The sequence below is a fragment of the Palaemon carinicauda genome, chromosome 5 (genome assembly GCF_036898095.1).
Source record: "Palaemon carinicauda isolate YSFRI2023 chromosome 5, ASM3689809v2, whole genome shotgun sequence".
NCBI lineage: Eukaryota > Metazoa > Arthropoda > Malacostraca > Decapoda > Palaemonidae > Palaemon > Palaemon carinicauda.
The window spans coordinates 156,939,599-156,967,358 of NC_090729.1; the positions used below are offsets into that span (position 1 = coordinate 156,939,599).

A 27,760-nucleotide genomic window follows, 5' to 3' on the forward strand; every position below is an offset into this window, starting at 1 on the left:
TCAAGTGAGAATGAGCTTCTCATATTAAAAAAACCTGATAAAATATGACAAAGCATTCTTTGACATAGGCAATGAAGGTTTCTTAACTGAGCACCATAATGCCTCAGATTTCCCTCGTAATGACTTAGTACGAGCTAAATCGAACTTAAGAGCTCTAACAGGACATAATACTCTTTCCAGTTCGTTGCCTTCGATCTCTGATAAGCAAGGAATATCAAAAGATTTAGGCCAAGGACGAGAAGGCAGTTCATTTTTGGCCAGGAAACCAAGTTGAAGTGAACAAGTGGCTTTTTTCTGTAGAAAAGCCGATGTTCTTACTGAAGGCATGAAGTTCATTGACCCTTTTAGCCGAAGCCAAGCACACTAGGAAAAGTGTCTTGAGGGTGAGATCCTTCAGGGAGGCTGAATGTAATGGCTCAAACCTGTCTGACATGAGGAACCTTAGGATCACGTCTAAGTTCCATCCAGGAGTTGCCAAACGACGTTCCTTAGAGGTCTCGAAAGACTTAAGGAGATCTTTATTGTTGGAAAGATCTAAGCCTCTATGTCGAAAGACCGAAGCCAACATGCTCCTGTAGCCCTTAATCGTGGGAGCTGAAAGGGAGTGAACCTTTCTCAGATGTAAAAGAAAATCTGCGATTTGGGCTACAGAGGTACTGGACGAGGACACAGATGCTGACTTGCACCAGTCTCGAAAGACTTCCCACTTCGACTGGTATACTCTAATGGTAGAAGCTCTCCTAGCTCTTGCAATTGCACTGGCTGCCTCCTTCGAAAAGCCTCTAGCTCTTGAGAGTCTTTCGATAGTCTGAAGGAAGTCAGACGAAGAGCGGGGAGGCTTTGATGGACATTCTTTACGTGGGGCTGACGTAACAGATCTACCGTTAGAGGAAGACTTCTTGGAAAGTCTACCAGCCATTGAAGTACCTCGGTGCACCACTCTCTCGCGGGCCAGAGGGTAGCAACCAACGTCAACCTTGTCCCTTCGCGAGAGGCGAACTTCTGCAGTACCTTGTTGACTATCTTGAATGGTGGGAATGCATATAAGTCCAGAAAAGACCAATCCAGTAGAAACGCGTCTATGTAGATTGCTTCTGTATCTAGGACTGGAGAGCAATAGATTGGTAACCTTTTGGTCAACGAGGAGGCAAAGAGGTCTATGGTGGGTTGACCCCAAGAAGCCCAAAGACTCTTGCCCACGTCATTGTGGAGGGTCCATTCCGTGGGTATCACCTGACCCCTCCGACTGAGACAGTCTGCCAAGACATTCAAGTCCCCCTGGATGAATCTCGTCAACAGGGAGATGCCTCGAATTCTTGACCATAAGAGAAGGTCCCTTGCGATCTCGAGCAGCGTGAAGGAGTGTGTGCCTCCTTGCTTGGAGATGTACGCCAAAGTTGTGGTGTTGTCTGAGTTGCCTCTACCACTAAGTTTCGAAGAAGCCTTCTAATATCATCAAGGCCAAGTGGACTGCTAATAGCTCCTTGCCGTTGATGTGCATGCTCTTCTGACTTGAGGTCCACAGACCCGAGCATTCCCGACCGTCCAGGGTCGCACCCCAACCCAAATCCGACGCGTCCGAGGACAACACGTGGTTTGGGTTCTTGACTGCTAGGGATAGTCCCTCTCTCAGACTGATATTGCTGTCCCACCATTTCAGGCATGCCTTTACTGGTTCGGAGACTGGGAATGATATCGTCTCTAATGTCTTGTCCTAGTTCCAGTGAAAGGCTAGATGGAACCGGAGAGGCAGAAGGTGTAGTCTCCCTAGTGAGACAAACTGCTCCAGGGATGAGAGAGTCCCTACGAGACTGTTCTAACTCCTGACTGAATAAACGTTTCGTTTCAGCATTAGTTGGACTTCGAGCAGGGCTTGATTGCGAATCTCCATCCCCAAATATAGAATAATCTGGGATGGGATCAGTTGGGACTTTTAGGTTGACCAAAAGCCCCAACTCCCTGGCCAGACTCAACGTCCAATGTAGATCCTGCAGACAGTGAAGACTGGACGATGCTCTGAGAAGCCAGTCGTCCAAGTACAGGGAGGCTCGGATCCCCGATAGATGGAGGGATTTGCCACATTCCTCATGAGCCTCGTAAACACGAGAGGCGCAGGACTGAGGCCAAAGCACAGGGCTCGAAACTGGTACCCCACATTCCTGTAAACAAACCTCAGAAACGGTTGGGAATCCGGGTGTATAGGAATGTGGAAGTATGCCTCCTGAAGGTCGAGAGAGACCATCCAGTCGCCTTCCATAAATGCTGTCAAGACAGCCTGGTAGACTTCATCGTGAAGTTTGTCTTGACAATGAACACATTGAGCGCACTTGCCTCTTATGTACTCTTGCAGTGAACATGGCTGCCAAATCATGGAGCCATCCCTGAGGGACTTGTTCCTGCAGAGAACGTGGCTGTCAGATCATTGGAGCTATCCCTGAAAGCCTTGTTTATGCATGACATAATTGTACAGCAAAACTTCAAAGGCTCGAAAATAGCTGTGAAGTCGACCTGTAAAATCTTGGAGCGTCTCATGGCCAGGCGCCAGGGAGAGTCTATGAGGTTTGAGAAGTCTATCTGGGCAGAGGCAGGAACTCGCAAGCCGAGAACTTCTCTCGTGTCATATCAGACTCTCGCTCTATAAGCCAGTTTAAAAGAAGGGAAAGCAAAGGCTGTCTCCCCCAAACTCCTCCTGGTGAAAAACCAGTCGCCTAGCAAACGTAAAGCTCTCTTAGAAGAGCGAGAGAGCACGAGCTTATAAAACAACGGCTTCGAAGTAGCTAGGCCTAGTGTAAGCTCTGACGTTTAGGCGAACGAGGAGCAGCAGTTACAAAAAGATCCGGACAAAGATCCTTAAAAATCAGCATGATTTATTTAAAGTCCATAGAGGGCTAAGCAGCTTTAGGCTCCTCTCCGTCTGACAGAGTCCTCAAGGGAATATCAGTAGGAGGGGGAACAGCAACTTCCTCATCTGAAGGAACCTTGTCCGATAATAGCCGAGTCTCAAGCAAGGGAGAGACCTACCGTGGTGGCAATGCTTCACAAGCAGAGTCCACACGCACTGGTGCATTAGTAGCGGACCAGGACGCAACGTCATGTAACTGCTTGACAGTCTGTGAACTGTCAACAACAACAGGTGCGTGAGACCAGGACGCAACGTCATGTAACTGCTTGACAGTCTGTGAACTGTCAACAACAACAGGTGCGTGAGGACGCACAGCGTCCACTCGAGACTGCTTTGACCGCCTAGACTGAGCAGTCAAAACAACTCTAGAATGCGGAGGTTGACGCTCAGCGTCAAAACAAGTCAACTCCGATTGTTAGCGAACGTCCTGAACGTCAACAGGAGCATCAGCAAGTGGCCTAACGTCCAAATGTGGCTGAAAATCCACACGAGACCGCATCGAGTGTGGTTCTAAACAACCTGACTGACGTGACTTGGCTACGCCAACGTCAACAGGACGCACAAAGGAACGTTAGGGTGGCTGAAGGCCAGGATCTCGATGAGATAAACGGCTAGGCTCAACGGACTTATCGGCAGAATAGTCTTCCATAAGGGAGGCAAGCTTATTCTGCATGTCTTGCCGTACAACCCATTTAGGATCAACGGGAATGGTTGCGGTAAGAGACGAGGGTAACGTCTGTGACCGCAAAACCTTGCCTACAAAAAGACTCTCGGAGTCTGTGTTACGCTTTTGTTAGGCGGCGAGCAGTCTTCCGATGACTGCATAGGGTCAGAGCTGTCCTAATAGTTAAAACCAGGACGCTGGACCTGTCCTGAAAGGACTGACTTTCGCTTAAAGGGCCTCGAAACCTTGTTCCACGGTTTCTTATGCGAAAAGCCTTCGGATGACGAGGAGAAAATGGTCTCTCTCTCCTTATGGTAGGGGTGATCTTGGTAAGATACACCCGATACCATAGAGGGAACGTCTGTTCGCTGATCAAGGCCTCTCGAACCCATAAGTCGTACGACATTACTTCTCCCCTGGGCTTGGGAGCTTGCAAGAGGTCCCGGACTAGGAGAACGACAGGCACGAACAGACGAACCCTCGGTCGCAACACTGATAACACTTTGCGCAATATCACTTTATCACTACGATTTTCTGTTTTGCACTTATTTCACTGAAATCGAATTTTTTAACAATTCACATTAGGTATGAATAAAACTGATTTCTACCTGAAGCACGCAATTCTACCCTCATCAAAAGGTTGTAATTGCGAAATCAGTCGTATAATGTAAGCACATTAATACCAGCAAAAAACAGTAAACATATTTTAAGATAAAAAAATCAGTAGCTGGGGAAGAGACTAAACACTAGTTCATTCAAAACTACGTTTTCAATCTCTCACCGTACATTGCCTTGGGACGAGAATAAAAAACTAAAAACGTTTTATCCTTTCTCCCCGTACAGAGACTAGGGACGAGAGTAACTCGAGAACAACGTTACCCGCTTGGGACGAGATAAAGATCGGAACGTTTTCTCTCCTCTCTCTCCCTCCGTCTCTATCTCTCTCTCTCTTGATTTCGCACCTAAGAGAGGAGCCCACTTACGTTTCGTCAAAAAAACAGGTTATTTGACCAAAGGAAAAAACTGAAAGGTTTTTCAATTAAAAAGTTCCTTTAAAATAGAATTTAAAACATTTAAGCTTTGAAAGAAGAATGAACAAAACGTCAGAATCGATTTACTCTTTCTGCAAAGTGAAACCGTGATACTCTCTCTCTCTATCGTAACGATAGAGCGCAAACTGCGTAGCATAAATAAACTAAACGTTAGTTCATCTTTGAAACAGTACGAAGACTATTCAAAGAAAATCTTTCATAAAATATCTATTAAAAAAAAATCATTTAATAAGTTTTAAATCATTAGCTCTTTAAAAGCTATTTACGATTGAAAGGGCTCAACGTTGTTTAACTTCGGTTTCCAAGTTAGGACCGCCTACTCTCAGGAAAGGTCGCATATAAACAAATCATTAAAATTTATTTTGATGTTTATTATAAATGGAAAGCTAATCGAAGAGGCCTAATAAAGGCGGTTGAGATATAAAATATATAGAGGAAAATCTATAATTAATTTATAACGTGATAAGATAATTGCTAAAAGCCTAAACACACTTCCGTACTGAGGGAAGGGTCGGCCATTTAAAAGTCAAGGAAAGTCCAAAAAACAATCCAAAGTCATCAAAAATTAAATCTATCCAAAAATGAGTTCAAGATTTAAGTTGAAGATAAAACACCTGTACTGCGAAAGCTCAAACCAAAATGAAGTACTTCACCAAATATGTTAAGAAAACTCCAGGTTCTACAGCGAGTATGAATACGTCTTGTCGTCAACGTCGACAGAGAAGAATTGAAGGTTTTGTTTACATACAAGAGTGGTATCTGGCCGACAGTTGGCGCTGGTGGGCACACCCGCAACCTTCATAGCGATCGCTCGCGAGTTTTTTGAGTGTGTTTTCTGTCGAGCCGCAGAGTTGCAGCTATTATATATTCACCGGCTAAGTTAAATATTTAAAATCTTCCTCTGAGAATGTGCAAGAATGTCTAAGGAATGCTAACCTTCTTAGGAATAAAGTGTCATCACTGTCACACAGGCAAGGGAATAAACAGCCAACAGGAATGATGTACTGTATAACATCAAAAAGAATGAGGATATCACCAGGTTTGCATAGAAAACTATTACATAGCTAATATTGAGAAACAATTGGAAATCCCTCTATACATCCCTTGCCAACACAAAACCTTAAAAGAAACAACAAAATCAAAACAGGCCATTGATGGCACTAAAATTACATTTGTACTACCCAGTGGATGAAAAAGTGAGGGATTAGTGGCCTGCTCCGAGAGTGGGGCCTTCCCGCCACCTTGGTAAAGTTTAAACAGCTGTACCCAGCTTCGCTGAAACCCTACTTCTATTGATAGGTGAGGGTTTGTATTAGATTAATAACAAATATAAGCTTGAAAAATTCCCACCTTTATGTATTTGAAAGCCTTACTTGAATATATGGAATTTGTTTTCCCACAACTTTAATGAATAGCAGCATTCTCTTTAAGCATATCATGCCCAAGTATTTAATACAATGCTGGATACACTCAAGAGGAGATGCTGGATAGATTCCACCTATGGAGACAGGGAGGTTACAGAGTTGTGAAACCTCTGCATGTGTGGTTGACAGAGATGATTGGAGCATTGGGTAGTTGCGCTGGTATCTCAACTAGGAGCATCACTAAATCCAGAAATCATTCAGCTAGTGGCCATTTGAAAGCCACCAGCATAAGCCTGATGGTCAAAGTCATCAACATATTGTTGAGTGTTCATTGAATCAAGCAGAAGGGAAGAAAGGTGTAAGCATGGATGTTGGAACGCATATTCCATGCTGGCAGATGGATCTGGGACTGAAGAGTAGAACATGGAAGCTTCTTATTTATTCGGGTTGCTAAGAAGTCTACCACCAGGGTACCACAATGGGCAAGAAACCCTTCCACCATGCAAGAAAGTAAGGACCACTCTACTCTTACGATCTGCCCCAGGAAACAGTGTGCTCGCCAGTAAACTCGTCTTGCCTGGAATGTACCTCACAACTAACACTTGTGTGCCTGCTTTGCCAGGTCACAAAGAAGTTGGGACAGTCCCTCCCCGATTGTTGACGTAAGCCACTATAGCAGTCTTGTCGCTTATTAACATCACCGAGTGCCCTATCTAACACTGCTGGAAAGACGGCATGGCTAGAAGCTCAAGGACATGTCTGGAGGTTCGAGGAGCGTCATATCCAACTGCGCTACCCTTGCCTTAATCAGGTCAGCGGCTGCCTCCCCAAGTTTGTTTATCTCCCTGATGAATGTGAGAACTCTTAGGCAAAGTTGACTTAGATTCCAGATTATCCATTTCTGCTGAGAGGAGGCCTGTGTCAAGATAGGGAGAACCTTCCCTTCCCCAGACTCCCCTCTTCTCCCCCCGAAAGTGGGTTCAACAGTGGGAGAAGTAAATCCCTTTACTCCCACTAGAGTAGGACCTTTCCGGAAGAAGGCCCAAACACTATCTGGTCTCTGCAGGCGCAAAAGGGTTTGTGGGAGGGACTAGCACATAGGTCGTCATCCTGACCAGTAGAGCCCATAAACGTTCCCTTGCCAGACTAACTAACCAAGGCAAACCCCACTTCCACACTACCCCTGGAGAAAGGCTTTGGTGCAATGCTGCTTCGCCTGCAAAACCACAGAGGAAGCTGAAGAGCTCTAAAGAGACTTCCCCCAAGTTGGTTGTCCTTTTCTTTGACGCTTGCCTTTTCTTCCGAGTGGCAGAGAGCTACTTAGCAAGAAAAGAAGTAGCAAAAGAGACAAAGCAGGTGACATGAAACGACGATGTTTCTCCATCTCAGTCGAGGATTTCTCCTGAATCAGGACCTCTGCAACAAGAGACGGTTCGGCAACATCAAAAGAATATGTCCAAAGGCACAACTCCACCACTCTCCTCCACTGGCGAGTCAGGAACAGAAGGGTGTGAAAACTTCTGCGACCTAGCCACAGTTAACATCTCCAGAAGTTTCCCCGCTCATGGGACGTCATCAATACTAAAGGTGGGCCCCAGCACACTTAGGTCCAAGTTCTTGCAAGAGCTGTCAACAAATATGTCGGCAGGAGTGCTCTGGCCAAGAGGTATGTATGTACTGTATTACCTCCACTAGAGTAAGGGACTCCCTGAGAGAAAAGCAGACTACTCCTTCCTCTTGCCTCCTCCACAGACCAAAGCCTTGGAAGGAGAAGAGGAAGAGCGCGCAGTGACCTAACCTGAAGGAGGAAATAAGAGCCAGAAATTCTTGGATATCAGCTTGGATGTACCCAAAACAGATTCCAAAGAATCTTTCCCCGCCTTATCTTCTCTTCTTCGCAAACCCAGTCCACTCCAGCAAAGGCCAGTCTCTACACCAAGGACAGGGATTCTCACAAACAGGAATTTTACCTGCCACACCTACATAATTCACGAGGGTAGGCTTCTACCTTGAAGCCACGGAGCCGACATCACACAAAAGAGCAAACAGCAATCTAGACAAAGACCAAATGGATTAATAGTTCAACAAAGCACCAGAAAGTATGTCTGTACTCTCTGGTGGCTAAATTTAAAGTGAAGGTTTGCGCTACATGCCAGAGGTCCCACACCCAGCTGTATTACCTTGTTAAAAGTATAACATTGGGTCCCAGCTTCGCTGAAGTCATACTCCCATTAAAGATCAAAGGTTTGTATTATGTACAGGAATAAAATACAATAGATTAATTTGATAAATTAACTAAAACTAAGCAAAATGTTCTTTCCAAAGCATTTTTCACTAACAGTTGTATAAAGGAATAGAAATTAAAGTTGAATACAGTATAAAGATTCTCAAATAAACAATTGTAACTTAATCTAACAGACAAATTTACCAGTAAAAACTTACCCGAAGATAACGGCATTCCATATCATTATATTATTCTCTGTTGGTGCAGCACTCACGCCTGCAGGGGGATCTTGTTGAAGCCTGGAAATAGGAAAACTTGGTCACAAACCTCAAAAGTAATAACATGAGAGGTAGCACTTGACCAGTGGGTTGCAGGCAATGGTTATCTTTTACTTAAAAAATTTCAGCTACACAGGTACTGTATCTTTTTTCAGAAATATAGGAGTATAGTTTATAATTCAGTATTTTATTATAAGAAAATTATGCTTGTCACAAAAAATAACCACACAGCAATGATGGAATAATTTGTATTTACAGTAAACTAATAACAAGGAAGAAGGGTAGTATTTTCTTTCTGTTTTGTTTTATTTTATATTAAATAAATTTAAGGCAAAAGTATGGTATGATGATTGTATCATGGATAAGGAAGTTGGTGGTGAGAAAGTGTCAAAAAGCTACAATAAATGCCAAGTGAGCCTCAAGATTGAGATCCTTTAACCATGCGATGAGATGGAATGAGCAGCAGCTGATTAAAAAAGCATTAGATATGGAAGTGATGGGGGGAAGACCTTTTCAGAAGGTCCAAAAACCTGGAAAACAAGTGGACAAACGAAGACCTAGATCTAACAGGAAGATAGAGCACGGCAGAAAAGTGAAGAAAATTCCTTTCACACCTCATCTAGTAGGGTGAAGAGCTGATGTAAAAACGATGATGTAAATTAATGCATGTACAGTAGTATGCATAGCATAAGTACATCTAACTTTGCAACAATTAATAAAGTATTCTACCTAAATATATAAACAATTGAAGGTTATATTCTATAGTAATGTACTATACAGTATATTATTTCACTATAACGTGACAGGCCAAAACGGAAACCTTCTCAAATGTGGAACATATATTGGACCACAATCAGACTTGAAATGTTATGTGGAACTCAAAGATATGGGAATAACCCAGGAAGGTAAAACTGACAGTAAAATAAAACTCTTCACAGCCTACAGTACGCCAAAACAAGAGTTCAAGGCAAACTTCCACAAGAGGGATAAGAAAAAGATAATTATCTATGACAATTACATAAAATTAACTATACAATTTTACCATGGCTTTTAAATGGAAAGAAATTTCGAATTGATACTCAATCCTTCAAAAAGGTATTCTGTATTCTTTTTATAATTTGCTTTAAATTATCTCTATTTGCTTACTAAAATAGTCAACAAGCCATATCACAGTTCATTAAACATTTTGTTACAACTTTAAAGCAGTGCAAGATTTTCATCCTATGCAAGCTCCATAACAAATATTTTTTATTTTTTCATAATTAAAGTATCATTCTCCCCAAAAATCCTATAATAAGTACTGGTATTAAGTTATCTAAGGCTCATGAAAAACTGATCAGTAAATACAATCATTATTTGCCTAATGCCTCTTTTTTTTTTTTTTTTTTCTTTTTTTTTCTTATAATGTAAGGAAAATCAAAGAGCTTTTGGATAAGATAAAGTTCTTTTGCTTTTTGTAAATACTGTAAAGTAATGTAAAGGGGACCTATAATTTGATGGACAACAGCATTTAAAAGCAAATCTACCAAACAAAAAAACAACAGTAATATCTCGTATACTGTACTGTATCACCATTTGCCTTAGCACCAAACTTCTGCCTGTGATTCAGTACAGTACTTGGTCTTAACCCTTTTACCCCCCGGGCTATTTGGAAATTTCCGACCCTTAACCCCCAGGGGGTTATTTTTTTCCCAGCACACTTTACAGTATATTTTTTTTTAATTGCTCTAACAGCCTTAATTTTTGTCATAGAGAGGTCAGGTTGGTCTCATTCTCTTGGAAAATGCCTGAATTTTCTCAAAAAATTATCAAAAATATGAAAAAAAATAATTTTATAGCATTTTTTTGCAAGGACGTACCGGTACGTCCATGGGGGTAAAGGGATGGCTTTTGTGAAACGTACCAGTACGTCCTTTGGGGGTAAAAGGGTTAACCAGCACTGCTGAATGTGGAAAGAGCAAGAAAAAATGACTGGGTGTGGATCCCATAGAAAACGGGTACTAAAATGTAAATAAGAGAGTTAGAGCAAGATTGCAATTTGCACAGTAGGCACCCCTTATACACAGCACACAATTTTCATACACATTCACAAGTACAGTACTGTAAAATTCTTGTAATGATCTATTTTGGATTTCAGGAGCTTGACAGAACAGTTCTCGAGTAATGTAGAGAAATTTTCAATTTCAATTCAGGCATAACATATACATGCGCTGTAATTTTTATTTTGGTATTAACTTGATGTTTATTTTCATAAGCTGGACGAATAACTAGGTTATCCGCCCACACTATAAGTTAAAAGAAACTGTAATAAAACAATATTATATCATTTAATACAGTAAGCAAAATGACATTTGCAATAACGTGACATTGATTTCACATGAAATAGGACTATTTGTTGACTTTTGTGGCTGGAAATTCTAAGCATGAGTCAGGTTAGGCCTAAATTAAACAAAATTTGCCTTGCAAACAATTCAATTTACAAACAGCTATTTAGAACATATTAAGTTTGTAAGTTGAATGATTTGCAAGTCAAATTTGGTTAAATTTGGGCCTAATTAAGTTTTTAAGTCGAATTGTTTGCAAGTGAACTTGCGTTGAATTTAAGCCTAACCTGACTCCTATGCCTACTATTAGAAGTCAACAAATATGATATTTTGATTATAAAATAAATTTTTTAATATACTTACCCGGTGAATATATAATAGCTGACGTCTCCGACGGCTCGACAGATTCCAAAAACTCGCGAGCGATCGCCGTGAAGGTTGCGGGTGTGACCACCAGCGCCGATTATCGGCCAGATACCGCATATACTTGTAAACATCTCCAGTTCTTCTCAGTCCCCTAGGTCTCTATCGGGGAGGAAGGGAGAGCCTTTAATTTATATATTCACCGGGTAAGTATATTCAAAAATTTATTTTATAATCAAAATATCATTTTTAAATATTAAACTTAGCCGGTGAATATATAATAGCTGATTCACACCCATGGTGGTGGGTAGAGACCAGTATTAATACAATAAAGGCATATATGCTCAAGAGTTTTTGACAATTATTCAAAAAACAGACTTAAGTATAGGTACCTGGTAAGGAAGCAGACTGATTATTACTCTGCATCATTAGTCCGCTATCCTCATGAAGTCCAGCGATCCTCTTAGGATGCCGAAAGACTCCCAGGATCTGCTATAACCAGGGTGAACACCCCTATAACAGGACCTCATCAATACCCTTAATCTGGGCGCTCTCAAGAAACAATATTTTGACCACCCGCCAAATCAAAAAGATTGCGAAAGACTTCTTAGTCTCCCGTACAACCCAAAATAAGATTAAAAATTTCAAGAGTAGATTAAAAGGATATTGGGATTAAGGGAATGTAGTGGTAGAGCCTTCACCCACTACTGCACTCGCTGCTACGAATGGTCCCAGTGTGTAGCAGTTCTCATAAAGAGTCTGGACATCTTTCAAGTAATATAAAGCGAAAACCGACTTGCCTCTCCAAAAGGTCGCGTCCATAATACTTTTAATGGGTCTATTTTGCTTAAACGCTACAGAAGTTGCTATCGCTCTAACTTCATGAGCCTTGACTTTAAGTAAATTATGATCCTTCTAACTTAATTGAGAGTGTGCCTCCCGAAACAAAAGTCTAATAAAATAAGACCACGCATTCTTAGACATAGGCAAAGAGGGCTTTTTAACGGAGCACCATAAAGCCTCTGAACAACCTCGTCGCGGTTTAGTTCTGGATAAACAAAAATTAAGAGCTCTAACAGGGCCCAGCACTCTTTCAACTTCATTCCCCACAATCTCAGAAAGACTGGGGATTTCAAATGATTTAGGCCAAGGACGAGACGGAAGTTCATTCTTGGCCAATAAAAACCAAGTTGAAGAGCGCATACTGCTTTATTAGCGGAGAAACCGATGTTCTTGCTAAAAGCATGTATCTCACTAACCCTTTTAGCCGAAGCCAAGCTCACCAAAAAAAAGTGTCTTGAGGGTAAGATCCTTCAGGGAGGCTGAATTTAATGGTTCAAACCTGTCTGACATAAGGAACTGTAGGACCACGTCCAAGTTCCAAGCAGGAGTCGAAATATGACGCTCCTTGGAAGTCTCGAAAGACTTAAGCAGGTCTTGGAGATCTTTGTTATTAGAAAGATCCAAACCCTTATGCCTGAAAACAGAAGCTAACATGCTTCTGTAGCCTTTAATGGTGGATGCAGAGAGGGAGCGACCGTTTCTCAGATAAGGCAGAAAATTCACAATCTGCGCTACAGAGGCACTTGGAAGAGGAAATAGAGGAGGACTTGCACCAGTCTCTAAATACCTCCCATTTCGACTGATAGATCCTGATGGTAGAGGATCTTCTAGCCCTCGCGATCGCTCTAGCTGCCTCCTTCGAAAACCCTCGAGCTCAAGAGAGTCTTTCGATAGTCTGAAGGCAGTTAGACGAAGCGTGGGGAGGCTTTGATAAACTCTCTTTACGTGAGGCTGTCGCAAGAGATCCATCCGTAACGGCAGACTTCTTGGAACGTCTACCAGCCATAGAAGTACCTCTGTGAACCACTCTCTCGCGGGCCAGAGTGGAGCAACCAATGTCAACCTGGTCCCTTCGTGAAAGGTGAACTTCTGCAGCACCTTGTTTAGGATCTTGAAAGGTGGAAAGGCATAAACGTCCAGGTGAGACCAGTCCAGCAGGAAAGCGTCTATGTGGGCTGCCTCTGGATCTGGAACTGGAAAGCAGTAAGTCGAGAGCCTCTTTGTCAGAGAAGTCGCAAAAAGATCTATGGTGAGTTGACCCCATGTCATCCATAGCTTCTCGCACACAGTCTTATGCAACGTCCACTCCATGGAGATGACTTGTCCTCTTCTGCTGAGGCAGTCCGCCAAGACATTCATTTTTCCTTGCACAAATCTCGCCAAAGGAGAGATGTTACTTGCCTTAAATGGAGTTCCTTCTGATCCGTGGATCAAAGACCCGAGCATTCCAGACTGTCCAGTGGAGCTCCCTAACCCAAATCCGATGCATCTGAAACAACACATGGTTTAGGTTCTTGATCGCAAGAGAAAGACCTTCTCGAAGTCTGATGTTGCTGTCCCACCAAGTCAGACATGTCTAAACTGAGTTGGAGATTGGGAAAGAGATACAGTGAACCCTCGCTACTTCGCGGTTCGACCATCGCGGATTCACCACTTCGCGGATTTTTTCCATAACCCATATATATACAGTAATATATATATATATATATATATATATATATATATATATATATATGTATGCATGTATTTATGTATATATGTAGGTATGTATATGTGTATACATATAAATATATATATATATATATACACACACACACACACACACATATATATATATATATATATATATATATATATATATATATATATATATATATATATATATATATATATATATATATATATATATATCTATATATCTAAAGTAGGAAGATGTTATGTAGTTCTAAGGGAAAAGTATGGGAAATATGTCTGGGTAATAAGCAAAGCTCTACCTCCAGTTTGTTTCTACATTATGATCAGAGATAAATGTAAACAAAACATTGGTTGCCATTTTTTATCGTGCTTTTTAGCATGTTTAGGAAATGCATGATATAAAATCACCTTTAATATTTGTGCCTGTTTTAGTTTAGGGTACTGTAGTACATGCATTAAGTGTTCTGTACATTAAAGGGTAGTTTGTTAACAGTACTACGTACAAGGGAAGGTGTTAAAAGTCTGAATATACATGTTGAATAAATAGGTAAATATGGTGTCACTACTTCGCGGATTTTCACCTATCGCGGCCGCGACTGGAACCTATCTACCGCGATAAACGAGGGTTCACTGTACTCTCTAAGCCCTTCTCCTTGTTCCAATGGTTTAGGTGAAATTGGAGAGGGCATAGGTTGAGTCTCCCCAGAGAGATAAACTACTCCAGCGATGAAAGAGTTCCCACGAGGCTAGTTCAAACTCTTACAGAGCAACTGTTTTTCTCTTGCAAGTGAAGGACTTTTAACAGAGCTTGTTCCATTCTTGTGGGAGACGAAAAGGCCCGAAAAATCAGACACTGTATCTCCATTCCCAAATAAAGAATAGTCTGGGATGGGGTACTGTAAGTTACGACTTCTCTACGTTCACTATGAGACCTAGCTCCTTGGTTAGGTTTAATGTCCATTAGAGGCTCTCCAGACAGTGATATAATGACGACGCCCTGATTAGCCAGTCGTCAAAATAAAGGGAGGCTCTGAATCCTCAAAAAATGTAGAAAGCTTGCTACATTTTGCAAGGGCCTTGTAAAAACAAGAGGAGCAGGAATGAGGCCGAAGTACAGTGCTCGACATTGGTACATTACTTTCCGGTCCACAAACCTCAGATGTTGTTGAAAGTTTGGATGAATCGGAATGTGGAAGTATGCATCCTGAAGGTCGAGAGAGACCATCCAGTCGCCTTCCCTTACTGCTGCCAAGACAGATTTGGTAGTCTTCATCGTGAAGTTTGTCTTGACAATGAACACATTGAGCGCACTTACATCTTAATTACTCCTGCAGTGAACGTGGCTGCCAGATCATTGGAGCCATCCCTGATAGCCTTGTTCCTGCAGTGAACGTGGCTGTCAGATCATTGGAGCCATCCCTGATAGCCTTGTTCATGCATGACATAATTGTACAGCAATACATTGACAGCTGGAGAGACCTTCTTACTTAAGGCTCCCAGGGACCAATCCAACAAATAAAAACTTCAAACGCTCGAAAAACTCCAAACAGGAGATGGTCTAGCTCTGAAGCCGACCATAAAAACTTGGAGCGTCTCATGGCCAGGCGACGGGGAGAGTCTATGAGGCTTGAGAAGTCTCCCTGGGCAGAGGCAGGAACTCCTAAGCCGAGAACTTCTCCCGTGTCATACCAGACGCTCGCTCTAGAAGCCAGTTTAAAAGGAGGGAAAGCAAAGGCTGTCTCCCCCAAACTCCTCCTGGTGATCAACCAGTCGCCTAGCAAACGTAAAGCTCTCTTAGAAGAGCGAGAGAGCACTAGCTTAGAAAACGTCGGCTTCGAAGTAGCTAGGCCTAGCGTAAACTCTGACGAAGGCGAACGAGGAGCAGCAATTACAAAATGGTCCGGAAAAAGATCCTTAAAAATCAGCATGATTTTTTTAAAGTCCATAGAGGGCTGAGCAGCTTTAGGCTCCTCTCCGTCTGACAAAGTCCCCAAAGGAATATCAGTAGGAGGAGGATCAGCAACTTCCTCATCTGAAGGAACCTCGTCCGACAATTGCCGAGTCTCATGAAAAGGAGAGACCTGCCGCGGCGGCAATGCTTGACAGGCAATGTCAACAAGCAAAGGAGCAGCAGTAGCAGTAGAGGAAGCGACGTCACGCCGCTGCTGAAAGGACTGAAATCCTTGTGACTGACCAACAACAACAACTGAAGTTGATTGACGCTCGACGTCACGTCGGAACTGCCTTGACTGCATAGACTGAGCAGGCAAAACAACCTTCGACTGCGGTGATTGACGCTCAACGTCAAGTCGAGGCAACTGAGCCAGTCGGCGAACGTCAGGTCGGGGCTGCGGCGGCAGCGGCTGAACGTCAACACGAGACTGCGGCAGCGGCTGAACGTCAACACGAGACTGCGGCAGCGGCTGAAAGTCAACACGAGACTGCAGCGAGGGAGGATCTATGTCACGTGACTGACGTGAAAAACTACTGACATCACGTTTCAAAGTACAAGAAACGTCAGCACTAACGTCAAACGGACGAGTAAATGCTCGTTTGGGCGGCTGACGGCCAGAGTCTCGTTTAGTGTAACGGCGACTCGACAGCGAAGGTTCACCGTGAACCTGCTCAACGTCATACTTCTCCATAAGGGAGGCAAGCTTAGTCTGCATGTCCTGCAGGACAACCCATTTAGGATCAACGGGAGTCGGAACGGGACGAGACGACGGTAACGTCTGTGTTGGCAAAACATTGCCTTTACCGCGACCCTCGGACCCCGTGTTACGCTTGCGTTTAATAGGCGAACAGTCTTCCGACGACTGCAAAGGGTCAGAGCTGTCCCAATGGCTACAGCCAGGACGCTGGACCTGTCCTGAAGGGACTGACTTTCGCTTCAAGGGTCTAGAAACCTTGCGCCAAGGTTTCTTTTGCGAAAAGTCTTCGGATGACGAGGAGAACATTGTCTCACCCGTCTTATGGTAAGGGCGATCTTGACGAGAAACATCCGATACCAAAGAGGGAACGTCTGTACGTTGGTTAAAGCCTCTCGTCCCCTTAAGTCCTACGACATTACTTCTCCCTGGTGCAGGGGAGCCTGAAAGAGGTCTCGGACTAGGGGAGCGACAAGCACGAACAAACGAACCCTCCGCAACACAGAACATGTTTTTTGCACTTACTTCACTGATATCGTATTTTTCAATAATTTCACATTAGGCATGAATAAAACTGATTTCTACCTGAAGCACGCAATTCTCCCTTACATCAAAAGGTTATAATTGCAAAATGAGTCGTATAATGTAAGCACATTAGTACAAAATGAAACACATGCAAAAATCAATAAACATATACATATATATCGAATAAAACTGATATATATAAAGTTAAAAAGGATCAGTGACTGGGGAGGAGACTAAACACTAGTTCACTAAAGACTACGTTTTCAATCTCCCACCGTACAGTGCCTTGGGACGAGAATAAAAACTAAAAACGTTTTATCCTCTCTCCCCGTACAGAGACTTGGGACGAGAGTAAAAAAAACTGAATCGAGAACAACGTTACTCGCTCCCAAACTCCTTGTACAGAGACTTGGGACGAGAGTAAAGATCGGATCGTTCTCTCTCTCTCTCTCTCTCTCTCTCTCTCTCTCTCTCTCTCTCTCTCTCTCTCTCTCTCTCTCTCTCTCTTGTCACACACAAGAGAATTGCCCACTCACCCTTTGTCAATAAACAGGTTATTTGACCAAAGGAAAAAACTGAAAGGACTAAGAAATTGAAAATTAACAAGTTCCTTTAAATTAGTATCTAAAACACTTCAGTTTGAAAGAAGAATGAACAAAACGTCAAAATCGATTTACTCTTTCTGCAAAGTGAAACCGTGATTCTCTCTTTCTCTATCGTAACGATAGAGCGCAAACTGCGTAGCATAAATAAACCAAACGTTAGTTCATCTTTGAAAAAAACAGCACGAAGACTATTCAAAGAATATATTTCTTAAAATATTTTCTAAAAAATATTCATTTCATAACTCTTACAGAGCAATTGATTTAAACTTAACAAAAATAAAAGCTGAATGGGCTCAACGTTGTTTAACTTCGTTTTCCAAGTTAGGACCGCCTACAAAGAATAGGTAAAGGCCGCATATAAACAAAACAAAATTTATCTTGATGTTTAGTATAAATGGAAAGCTAATCGAAGAGGCCTAATAAAGGCGGGTGAGATATAAAATATATAGAGGAAAATCTATAAATATCAACAATAATTTATAACGTGATAAAATAATTACTAAAAGCCTTAAACACACTTCCGTACACTGAGGGAAGGGTCGGCCATCTTTACTCTATGGAAAAACCAGAGATAGAAAAAAAGGCAAGGGCAAAGCACTTTTCCTCTCCTTTCAAAAGCATTTCTTTTGAAGACAGTATTGAATAATCCAACACGGCGAAAGCAATAAAACCAAAACCAAGTACTTCACCAATTCGGTAGAAAACTCGAGGTCATAAAGCGAGTGGAACCAACTTGTCGACAAGACCGACAGAGAAGAACTGGAGATGTTTACAAGTATATGCGGTATCTGGCCGATAGTCGGCGCTGGTGGTCACACCCTCAACCTTCACGGCGATCGCTCGCGAGTTTTTGGAATCTGTCGAGCCGTCGGAGACGTCAGCTACTGTATTATATATTCACCGGCTAAGTTTAATATTCAAAAAGTCCTGTTTCATATGAAATCAATGTCACATTATTGCAAATGTCATTTTTCTTATTGTATTAAATGATATAATATACAGTAGTTATAGTTTCTTTTATCTTATTACAGTATAGCGTACAAAAGTTTTTATACAATCGGAGATTTATGATTCAAGTTGGATTTGTGTTAGCATCTCCGAATGTTTGTCAGGTGAGGATCTTCTGTATGTGCATTTTGCCCTTTCATTCAATTTTAATGTGCGAGAATGCAGACAAAGTATTTATAAACAGGATACGGTAGTACCTAGGCAGCATAAATTCTCCAAGACCAGATTTTCTCATTTCCAAGTATATTCAACCTAAATGTTTAGGAAACAAACACTGTATATTTCCACATATAAGACAACCTTTAGATAAGGCGAGGTTGAAAAATGGGGCAAATTTTAATAAATTTACAGTATGTCATATCTGTTGTACAAGAAGACTGCTAAATTATAAAACCATCTGTGTATAGGCTACCTTTTGCAAGACAATATCTTGCCAAACAATTGGTATGTAATGACAATGTTATTACTCATAAATTACTTATACCGCATCCTTGGAAATTTGAAATATATTAAATAAAGGTGATTTTATATCATTTTCGCTAAACACGTTGACTAAAACTGAAGTCATTGTTTCATTTATATTTCATCATTAATCATAATGAACAAACGAACACATTTACACATCCAACCAACAGCTAATGACAGTACCGTAATAGCTTTTCGTAAAGGTGATGTTATTACAAATATTTTGCTTACTGTACCCTTAGAATTTCTACACCCGTCGCATAACAGGAAAACCATTTAGTTTGCGCTTAGTCAACAATAACAAACTACTGTACTGTAAAGCAATGCAAATGAGAGTATGATAAGTTACAATAACTTTACAGTCGTATGATTGTTCTAAATGTTACAAATTATAACTACATTACATTTCCAACAAATTCACCCTAATCTCAATTCTACGTCCGTTGAACATTAGGCTATGCTAACCTAAATGTTGTTACTGCCATCATGAAAAATGATTGAAAGGTTCGAGGTACATAAAGGTTTCTGAAAATGCAACTATAACTCATCGTTTACATTTTCTCAGATGAACATGCATAGAGTTGATTTCCTTGTTGATACAGAATTTTTCCTAAAATAGGCTATTTGTCATGAACACATGTCAATGACATACAAGTTGAATATGGTTTGGTTACCTTTATTATCATTTACTGTATTGTACCAAGGCCTAGGCTAGCTTACCAATTAACATCACTATGAATTCAAGGTGTTATTTTCAGCTCAGTTGAATAAGACTATTTCCAATTTACAGGAAACTTTTAGGATTTAAGGGTAGTCATATGCAGAAATCTACATTACTTCAACTTGTATAAATGATTTGGAGAGTTAAAATCTAAAAACAATTTGGAAAATTAAAACTTATTTGCTCATTATCATGTAAAAATAATACAAATTAAAAGTACATTACACTACAGTATGATTCTCAATAAAAATGGCCATTGTAAGAGTATTTCTTACTAACATGGTGCATTACATATTTATCAATACAACACAGAGTAAATGCAAAAATTATAAAAAAGATGATTGATGCAGCCTCAGGCTCTTCATGACTAGTCAGACTACCTTTTTTCCTTAAGGTGTTCCAAGGTAGACCACTCACCAAGAAAATGCCACAACTAGGAATTCATACTCTTGGTACATGCAAGACTAAATAGGAAATGCAAGATTCAGCCTGTTAGCCATGGCCTACTCTCTCATTAGGACATATCTGTCTACAATTGCCCAAAACACTTAAGAGTAAAAAAATATAGGTTACTAACCATTTACCTAAATAAAAACTATAACAAGTGTAAAAAAAAAATAAACAGTACTTTCAAGCAATCTGACTTTTCAGTAGAATTTATCAATTTTACTGTGATACAGAACCTGCTAAGGATTATTTATAGATGTATTATTTTCTATATCAGTAACTCGCAATTCTTATGATTACTTGGCACTTCCCTAGATTGTTTGGGAAAGTGACCAAACCCAAGCTATATATTTAAATGCACTGGAGGTGAAATACTGGATATACATTGCAAGCTCATTACATCTTAATAAACTACATTAGTAACTGTGTAAAAATATGTTAACCAAAAATGTTTTACATGGGACCTGTTAACCCTTTTACCCCCAGGCTCTTTGGAAATTTCCAACCCTTAACCCCCAGGGGGTTATTTTTTTCCCAGCACATTTTGTAGTACTGTATATTTTATTTAAATTGCTCTAACAGCTTTAATTTTTGTCATAGAGAGGTCATGTTGGTCTCATTCTCTTGGGAAATGCCTGAATTTTCTCAAAAAATTATCAAAAGTATATAAAAAAAAAAAAAATTTATAGCATTTTTTTGCGAGGAAGTACTGGTACATCCACGGGGGTAAAGGGATGGGTTTTGTGAAATGTACCAGTACGTCCTTTGGGGGTAAAAGGGTTAAACAGAATTGTGCTTGAATGACAATCCATGGATTTAACGGACTTGAATTCCAGCAAAAGACCAACCCGTAACCCCAAAGAGATTTCTACATTATAATTATCATGTTAAATTTCAGCAACCGGTACCTACCACAAGAGGTTAGGGGGTCAGGCTATGACATCACAAGATTGATTAGCATTCCTTTACAGTTATTTTTCAAGTACTGGTTTTGTTTGTTTTTCTAGATGTATTACTATTATTTTATAGCACACGAACTGCATAAATAACATTATCTCTGCAAAACAACATACTGTACAGTATTCAATCACTATTATTAATTTCTACCTTTCTGTATAGTGTGGGCAAGAATCAAAGGTAAATCACATACTAAGTACAAGAAAGTTTTCAAGATATACTAAACAATGAATTATGCAAATAAAAGAGAGATAAAGTAAAGCATTTTTTAACCCTTTTACCCCCAGGCTCTTAGGAAATTTCCAAACCTTAACCCCCAAGGGGTTATTTTTTTTCCCAGCAGATTTTGCAGTACATTTTTTTTTAATTGCTCTAACAGCCTTAATTTTTGTCATAGAGAGGTCAGGTTGGTCTCATTCTCTTGGAAAATGCCTGAATTTTTTAAAAAGAAATATCAAAAATATGAAAAAAAAAATTTTATAGCATTTTTTTGCAAGGACGTACCGGTACGTCCATGGTGGTAGAGGGATTGGTTTTGTGAAACGTACCAGTACGTCCTTTGGGGGTAAAAGGGTTAACATAAACAACGACCAAGTTGAAGACCTTTTCACAGCTCAATATTTGTCCCAACTATCTGGCACCTTACTACTTTTGTGAGTAAGGGAAGTATGGGGGGAGTGGGACATGGATCTACTGATTTTACTCAAAGTGTGCCATAATATTCGTAAACTGGAATTCACTAACACAATTTAAAATAGCCCCTCTAATACTATAAAGTAATTTGAACTCAACCTATACTCGATAGTTAAAGATAACCTTAGATACCTACTTTCATTAAAATCCACTTGTTTTAGTCGCCATTACTCAAGAAGACCTTGAGAAGATCATTAAATTCAGGAAAGGTGGTTCTGTTCTCCCACCCAAACTTTGATTTCCCATTCACTGTGTTATCAGATCTGGTAACCCTTTTTAACCTCCAATCAAAACTTTTATACTGCCAAGACTTTCTCTTGGCCAATCTCCTATCTCTAGTCTCTATACAAGCTCCACCACGACCAAGCTATGTCGCACATTACATATAGTAATTCTTTGGAACATATTCAAGAAAGAAGGGTTCAATTACAGAATGGTGTAACAATAGTTAGGACATTGAAACTTGCATAATTGAATAGATCTAGGTAAATACACAAATTTGAATACTGTACCATAAACTACTGGTGGAAACCTCTATTATTGAAGTTATAATAAAAAAAACAATACCCATATTGCTCCTTGCATCGTCACAGCACATATCATAGGAGCCTACTTTCAGCCGGTAGTTCAGAAAAACACTGATAGGAAGTGCTTCTGCCATATGTTACTTGTTCTAAAAGATATGGGGCTCAACATTTAATATTTTAAAACTCTTTATTATTAACCTTCAATGTTGGAATATGCAACACAATCATAGCTCTTATTGACAATGTTAACAAGAGGTTAGGATAGAAACGTGTGTTTGATATATCTAGTTCGATCATTGGAAATGGAAGCCAAGTCCACGTTCGAACAGATGCTGGTGCACGATGCTACGCAACTCGCACCTCTATAAGTGTGTATTCACCCCTTAAGTTTGTATAACTGATAGGTAACGGGACTAACGCGATTAGCAAAACATAGGCTGCTTGCCAGAACATAGGAGCAGTGATATAATGTTTAATAGCGAGCAAAGCAGGCATACAGCAGGGGAAAATCCAATAAATCATTGGCTTAAGTATTTGTACTATGAAGAACAGAACTACAAAAAACGCCACAGGAAATGGGATAGAAAAAAACCCGTTTTCTATGCCTCCAGAAGCCATGGAAACTAAAGCTCCAGTGTTTTGACTTTTTCATTACTGTTATGTGTTTGATTAAGGTAACATTATTGCAATGACTTTATGATTATGACGAGGTGCCTCACACTGAGGGACCTGGGGGAACCCAAACAAAAAATAAGGCAAAAAAGGCAACAAAGTTTAAAAAAGTTAATTTAAATAAACACAATAGGACAAGTACACAATATTTGAAGGTGTTTCAAACGTACTTGATGATGATACCTAACGTAAAAAAACAGCTTTTCAGTTATGGTAATCGTCTACTAGTTGACCCACCATAATTATACAAATTTGGATTTCTGCCAGGATTCATAATAAAAAATTTTCATAACATCATAAAATACCGCACACAAATCTTATTTTCTGTAAACCATTTATCGTACCATTCTATAATTTTATTGAAAAGAGGTTTATATTAACGGTATCCAAAACAAGTAGCCATTTGCCTTTTAGAAGATATAAAGTGTTACAGTAATGTTTAAAGATACTTTGCTATTTTCATGAAAGTAACAAGAAAATAAGTATCTTTCAAGTCCTATGGACGGATTAAACTAGGAAATACACCTGAAAACCCAATTTCAGAAGTGAAACTGGTTGAGAAACAAACAAAGTGTTAAGACTTTCTTATTGCAAGCCATGGATATGGCTGTTACAAAGGGGGACATCCCCACCTCAGTAGGTAAGGATACAGCACGTACATTATGTTAACCCTTTTACCCCCAGGCTCTTTGGAAATTTCCAACCCTTAACCCCCAATGGGTTATTTTTCCCCAGGACATTTTGCAGTATATTTTATTTTTTTAAATTGCTTTAAAAGCCTTAATTTTTGTCATAGAGAGGTCAGGTTGCTCTCATTCCCTTGGAAAATGCCTGAATTTTCTCCAAAAAATTATCAAAAATATGAAAAAATAAATGTTTACAGCATTTTTTTGCAAGAACGTACCGGTACGTCCATGGGGGTAAAGGGATGAGTTTTGTGAAACGTACCAGTACGTCCTTTGGGGGTAAAAGGGTTAAGTAGGGAACCTTAAGTTAGGTTTTTCTCTTGTGCTAGTTTGCCTTTTAATATGTGGATTATGTCATAACTTGGAATTTTAACACTTCCATTTGAAAGATATGGATTTCCCACAATTATTCAAATCAGGACAGTTCAAAGCACATTTAACTACACCAGGAAAACTACTTATTTTCTCCATTAGGGTTATGGTGCCACATTGTATTTTTGCCAAAATTTCAACGAATTTAGCTTTTCCTTAAAAAAATACTAATAACCATATGGTATGATACCAAGAGGAATTTCAGAAAACTAACCATAGTTATTTTACTTCAATAATAACCTAACAAGGTTATATTTACTTTGACGGCCCGAAATTCTCAAAAAATGCATTTTCAGAGGCCAACTGACAATTGTAACAGCCTACAGATTCTAGCCTAGGATTAGCCTATCCCCCAATATATATATATATATAAAAAGCCTATCCTTCACAAAAAGGCAGACTACACACCACACAGAAGGTTACAAGCATCCATTATTGTCGTGTTTTCTCTGTAATGGCATAGCATTACGACATATATTGCAACACAGAAAATACGTTGAGTAAACCACTACCTTAGTTGGGGGGCCCTCCCGACCTTCGATAATTACGGGAGCCTTTCGCTATCTTTATCAAATATGGAGAAATGCCTTTGATAAAACCTTCTAATTCTTTCTAGGTGCTTCCACCAGTGACTGCGGGGAAAACCCCACTACGGGCATTGGACCCCCAAATTCATAATCAAATGTTCTCAGCGACGTCATGTCTGTATTTTTAGAAGCAAAAACAAAGAACCCTCGCTGTGTACTTCATTGGCAAAACTATTAAACTTGTCGACTTAATGGCAGCGTAATTATTACAGAAAATTGCTTTATCATAAAATAAAAATCTCTTGCTTCGAGTGGTGTACCTTGCAATCAAGCAAATGCGGAAATGAATACAAAAAAAAAAATAGGCGACAAACCAATAGTCTAGTCACCATTCCATTAGGCAAATACCTCAATTGCTAGTCTCCCAAAAGCTTAATTAAAATCACCATACAAATTAACATTTTGTACAAAATAATAGCAACCATCTATATCAGTAATGTGTGTAAGAATATTAACGGGCGGCCATAATAAATCCCACACCATCTTAAAAGGAAGAAGCAGAAACGACGAAGGTCGTCGTCGTCAGCTGATGTATTAAAACCCGAACCATTTTCCGAGTTTCTCACCTCTTAAAATCCCTCATAAGTCGTCTCCTCGCGGGCGTAGACATCTTCCTAACGTATATTTGATATATTCACTACTATTTTCAAGTTACGCACAGGTTAACACCAAGCAATTGCTATGTAAAACTGGACGATACTGATACACACTGCTGATCTACCAAAGGGTTCAGATGACGTCATATGTGGATTGATGACATCATGACCATCATCCACCAAGAAGAACAAATGAATGTCAGCTCTCTCTACCCGCCAAGCTTTCAAAAATCTTTAAGTATCCTAAGTTGTCTTTCCTGTTTCCTTTCTGTTGGCGTGTTTTGAGGGATATTTGTGTCTGTTATAATGACATTTGATAATAAGACTTCTATTTTGTAAGCTAGCTTACAATCTATCCAAAACATATGTTGTTGTAACGAGAATGATTAGGCCTATTAGTAAGTCGATAAGCAGACTAAAGTTTAAAATCCGAAACATTATCGGAATAACCTTTACATTTTGTTGCTTTTACTTGACATTAAATATACTTGAATCGGCAGTGATTTTTAGATAGGTGCTGATATTTGTTTATGTACGATTGTAAAAGGAAAAATACTTCGTTGCTATTTTTCCCTGTTGGAGCCCCTGGGCTTATAGCATCTTGCTTTTCCAACTAGGGTTGTAGCTTGGATAGTAATAATAATAATAATAATACGTGATATGATTTTTAGCAAGACTACTTTTGTGAAAAGATTAACGTAATAATCAAAACCAGCAATAAAAATATAATCTTGTTTAATTACCAGCTGTAGTACGTAAGTACGCACGTAATATTCATGGCTAATAAATAAATATGAATGACAAGAAAACAAAAGAAAACAGAAAAACAAGGTATTAAAGAATATATAACTGAATAAAAACCCTAAAATTGTTAAGATTTTCAGATAATATGAACAGGAAATAAAGAATTGGTCGTAAAACTTATCCTTTTATGATAGTACCTTTTATTTTCCTTTAGTTTTTTAAATAAAATGTCTACAAAAATCAGAGGAAATATTTTTCCAACCACATGAAATCCCACTGTCGGTGACGTGTTTGTTACCTACCTCTAGAGTTTAATATCTCATTTCATGTAGACTCAGCTATATTTTCAGCCACATAAAGAGTATATTTCCACATTACAATTTTAAATCTGTCCGAGAAGTTTTAGTTTTAAGCATTTTCTGTTAATTGAACAGATTCTCAGAACAAATTACATGATCATGATTGTTGGTGTTCTGTTGTCGATTTTGAATCCATAAAATACCTTATCGCCTTTTATGTAATCCCATTAACGTAATTAACTTTACTCCTGATTTTTCCTTATTAATTCCTTCGATTCAGAGCAATTTCATCGTCTTCCAAGTTTGATCTGAAAGGTTCCTTCTACTAGCTGACACTGTTCAAATAGATCCATCTTTATTTGTTAAAATGTATAATAGGTTTTAAATTCAAACTTATTTCGTCTCAAGGATTTTATTCTTTTTTTTAGTTCGTCTAACTTACCGTAATTAATAATTTGGGGTGATATGCCCTTCAATGCCAGTTTTCATTTTTTTTTCTTTTTTTTTTGTGGCTTATAAGTGTATGGCATTTGGATGTTTTGTTCAGCAATGAGACACAATTCTCTCTTAGTTCATTTTCAAATTACTTGAGTAGGAGTCTGAATTGATGATTGATGGGCAGTTGGTTTAGTCAAAGAAGCAGTCATGTAAGACACGCAAATACTCTCACCAGATGTCTCTACCCCTGCATCTGAAAATGTAATTAATCTCATGAACACATCATGAGGGAAACAATGGTTCAAGAGTTTAATATCAAAAAGAGAAGTTAGATCTTTTAACCAACTGTCAAATCAAATTTCCTACTATAGCTATGATCCTCACTTATCTTAGTAGAACGTTAGCTTCTCCCACTGACGAGACCACAAATCTTCAGATTCTTTAACATATCACTCTGCCAGTTTAAGTCATTTGACTTCCCCACAAGTTTAGATAACTAATTGGACAAGATAAGCAGTACTTATGTTAGCTGAGCTGCCGTTGTAAACCTACTGTTATACTATTAAGAGTCTGTGATCTGAAAATTCCAAGCAGAATTCATAACTCGTTTTATCTAATCGGGATCCATTCATCAGACATAGGCCTACAACTAGTGGTTAAGATCGATTATTTACAAATGCCTTCTAAACACGTCCTTGATAAAATAAAGATAGTCTTATCAAATCTTTAATTGATTTTATTACAAAGCTTTAGAATCTGCTTGGAATATAGTGGGTTAAGATTCTTCTGTTTATTATTCTGTTTTTAATGAGCTTAATATCGTTTGGGAGCTGAATAGCAAGTGAATTGCTTTTGCGTGTATTCCAGTTACATGCGTGGCCATTTTATATAATAATAATAATAATAATAATAATAATAATAATAATAATAATAATAATAATAATAATAATGCAACGAGGGAGAAATATTGATTGCAGGTTTACAAGCAGCAAAGTAAGTCGTTATTCTGCATAGGAAAATGAGATGGAGAACGTACCGCCCTTAAATATTCTAGATTCATC

At 39.5% G+C, this 27,760-nt stretch overlaps 1 protein-coding gene across 1 annotated transcript in view; it reads right to left on the reverse strand.

Annotated features, from left to right (window-relative positions):
- The window catches only part of Ubc6 (ubiquitin conjugating enzyme 6), a 48,527-nt gene extending 23,157 nt beyond the window's left edge, over window positions 1–25,370 (reverse strand). Inside the window, exons 1-2 of the mRNA XM_068374237.1 lie at window positions 25,189–25,370; window positions 8,425–8,505 (exon numbers count right to left, since the gene is read on the reverse strand). Of these exons, the coding sequence (XP_068230338.1) occupies window positions 8,425–8,505; window positions 25,189–25,232 (125 nt within the window). The 5' untranslated portion in view covers window positions 25,233–25,370. The remainder of the gene's footprint in view (window positions 1–8,424; window positions 8,506–25,188) is intronic.
- Window positions 25,371–27,760: the final 2,390 nt, after the last annotated feature.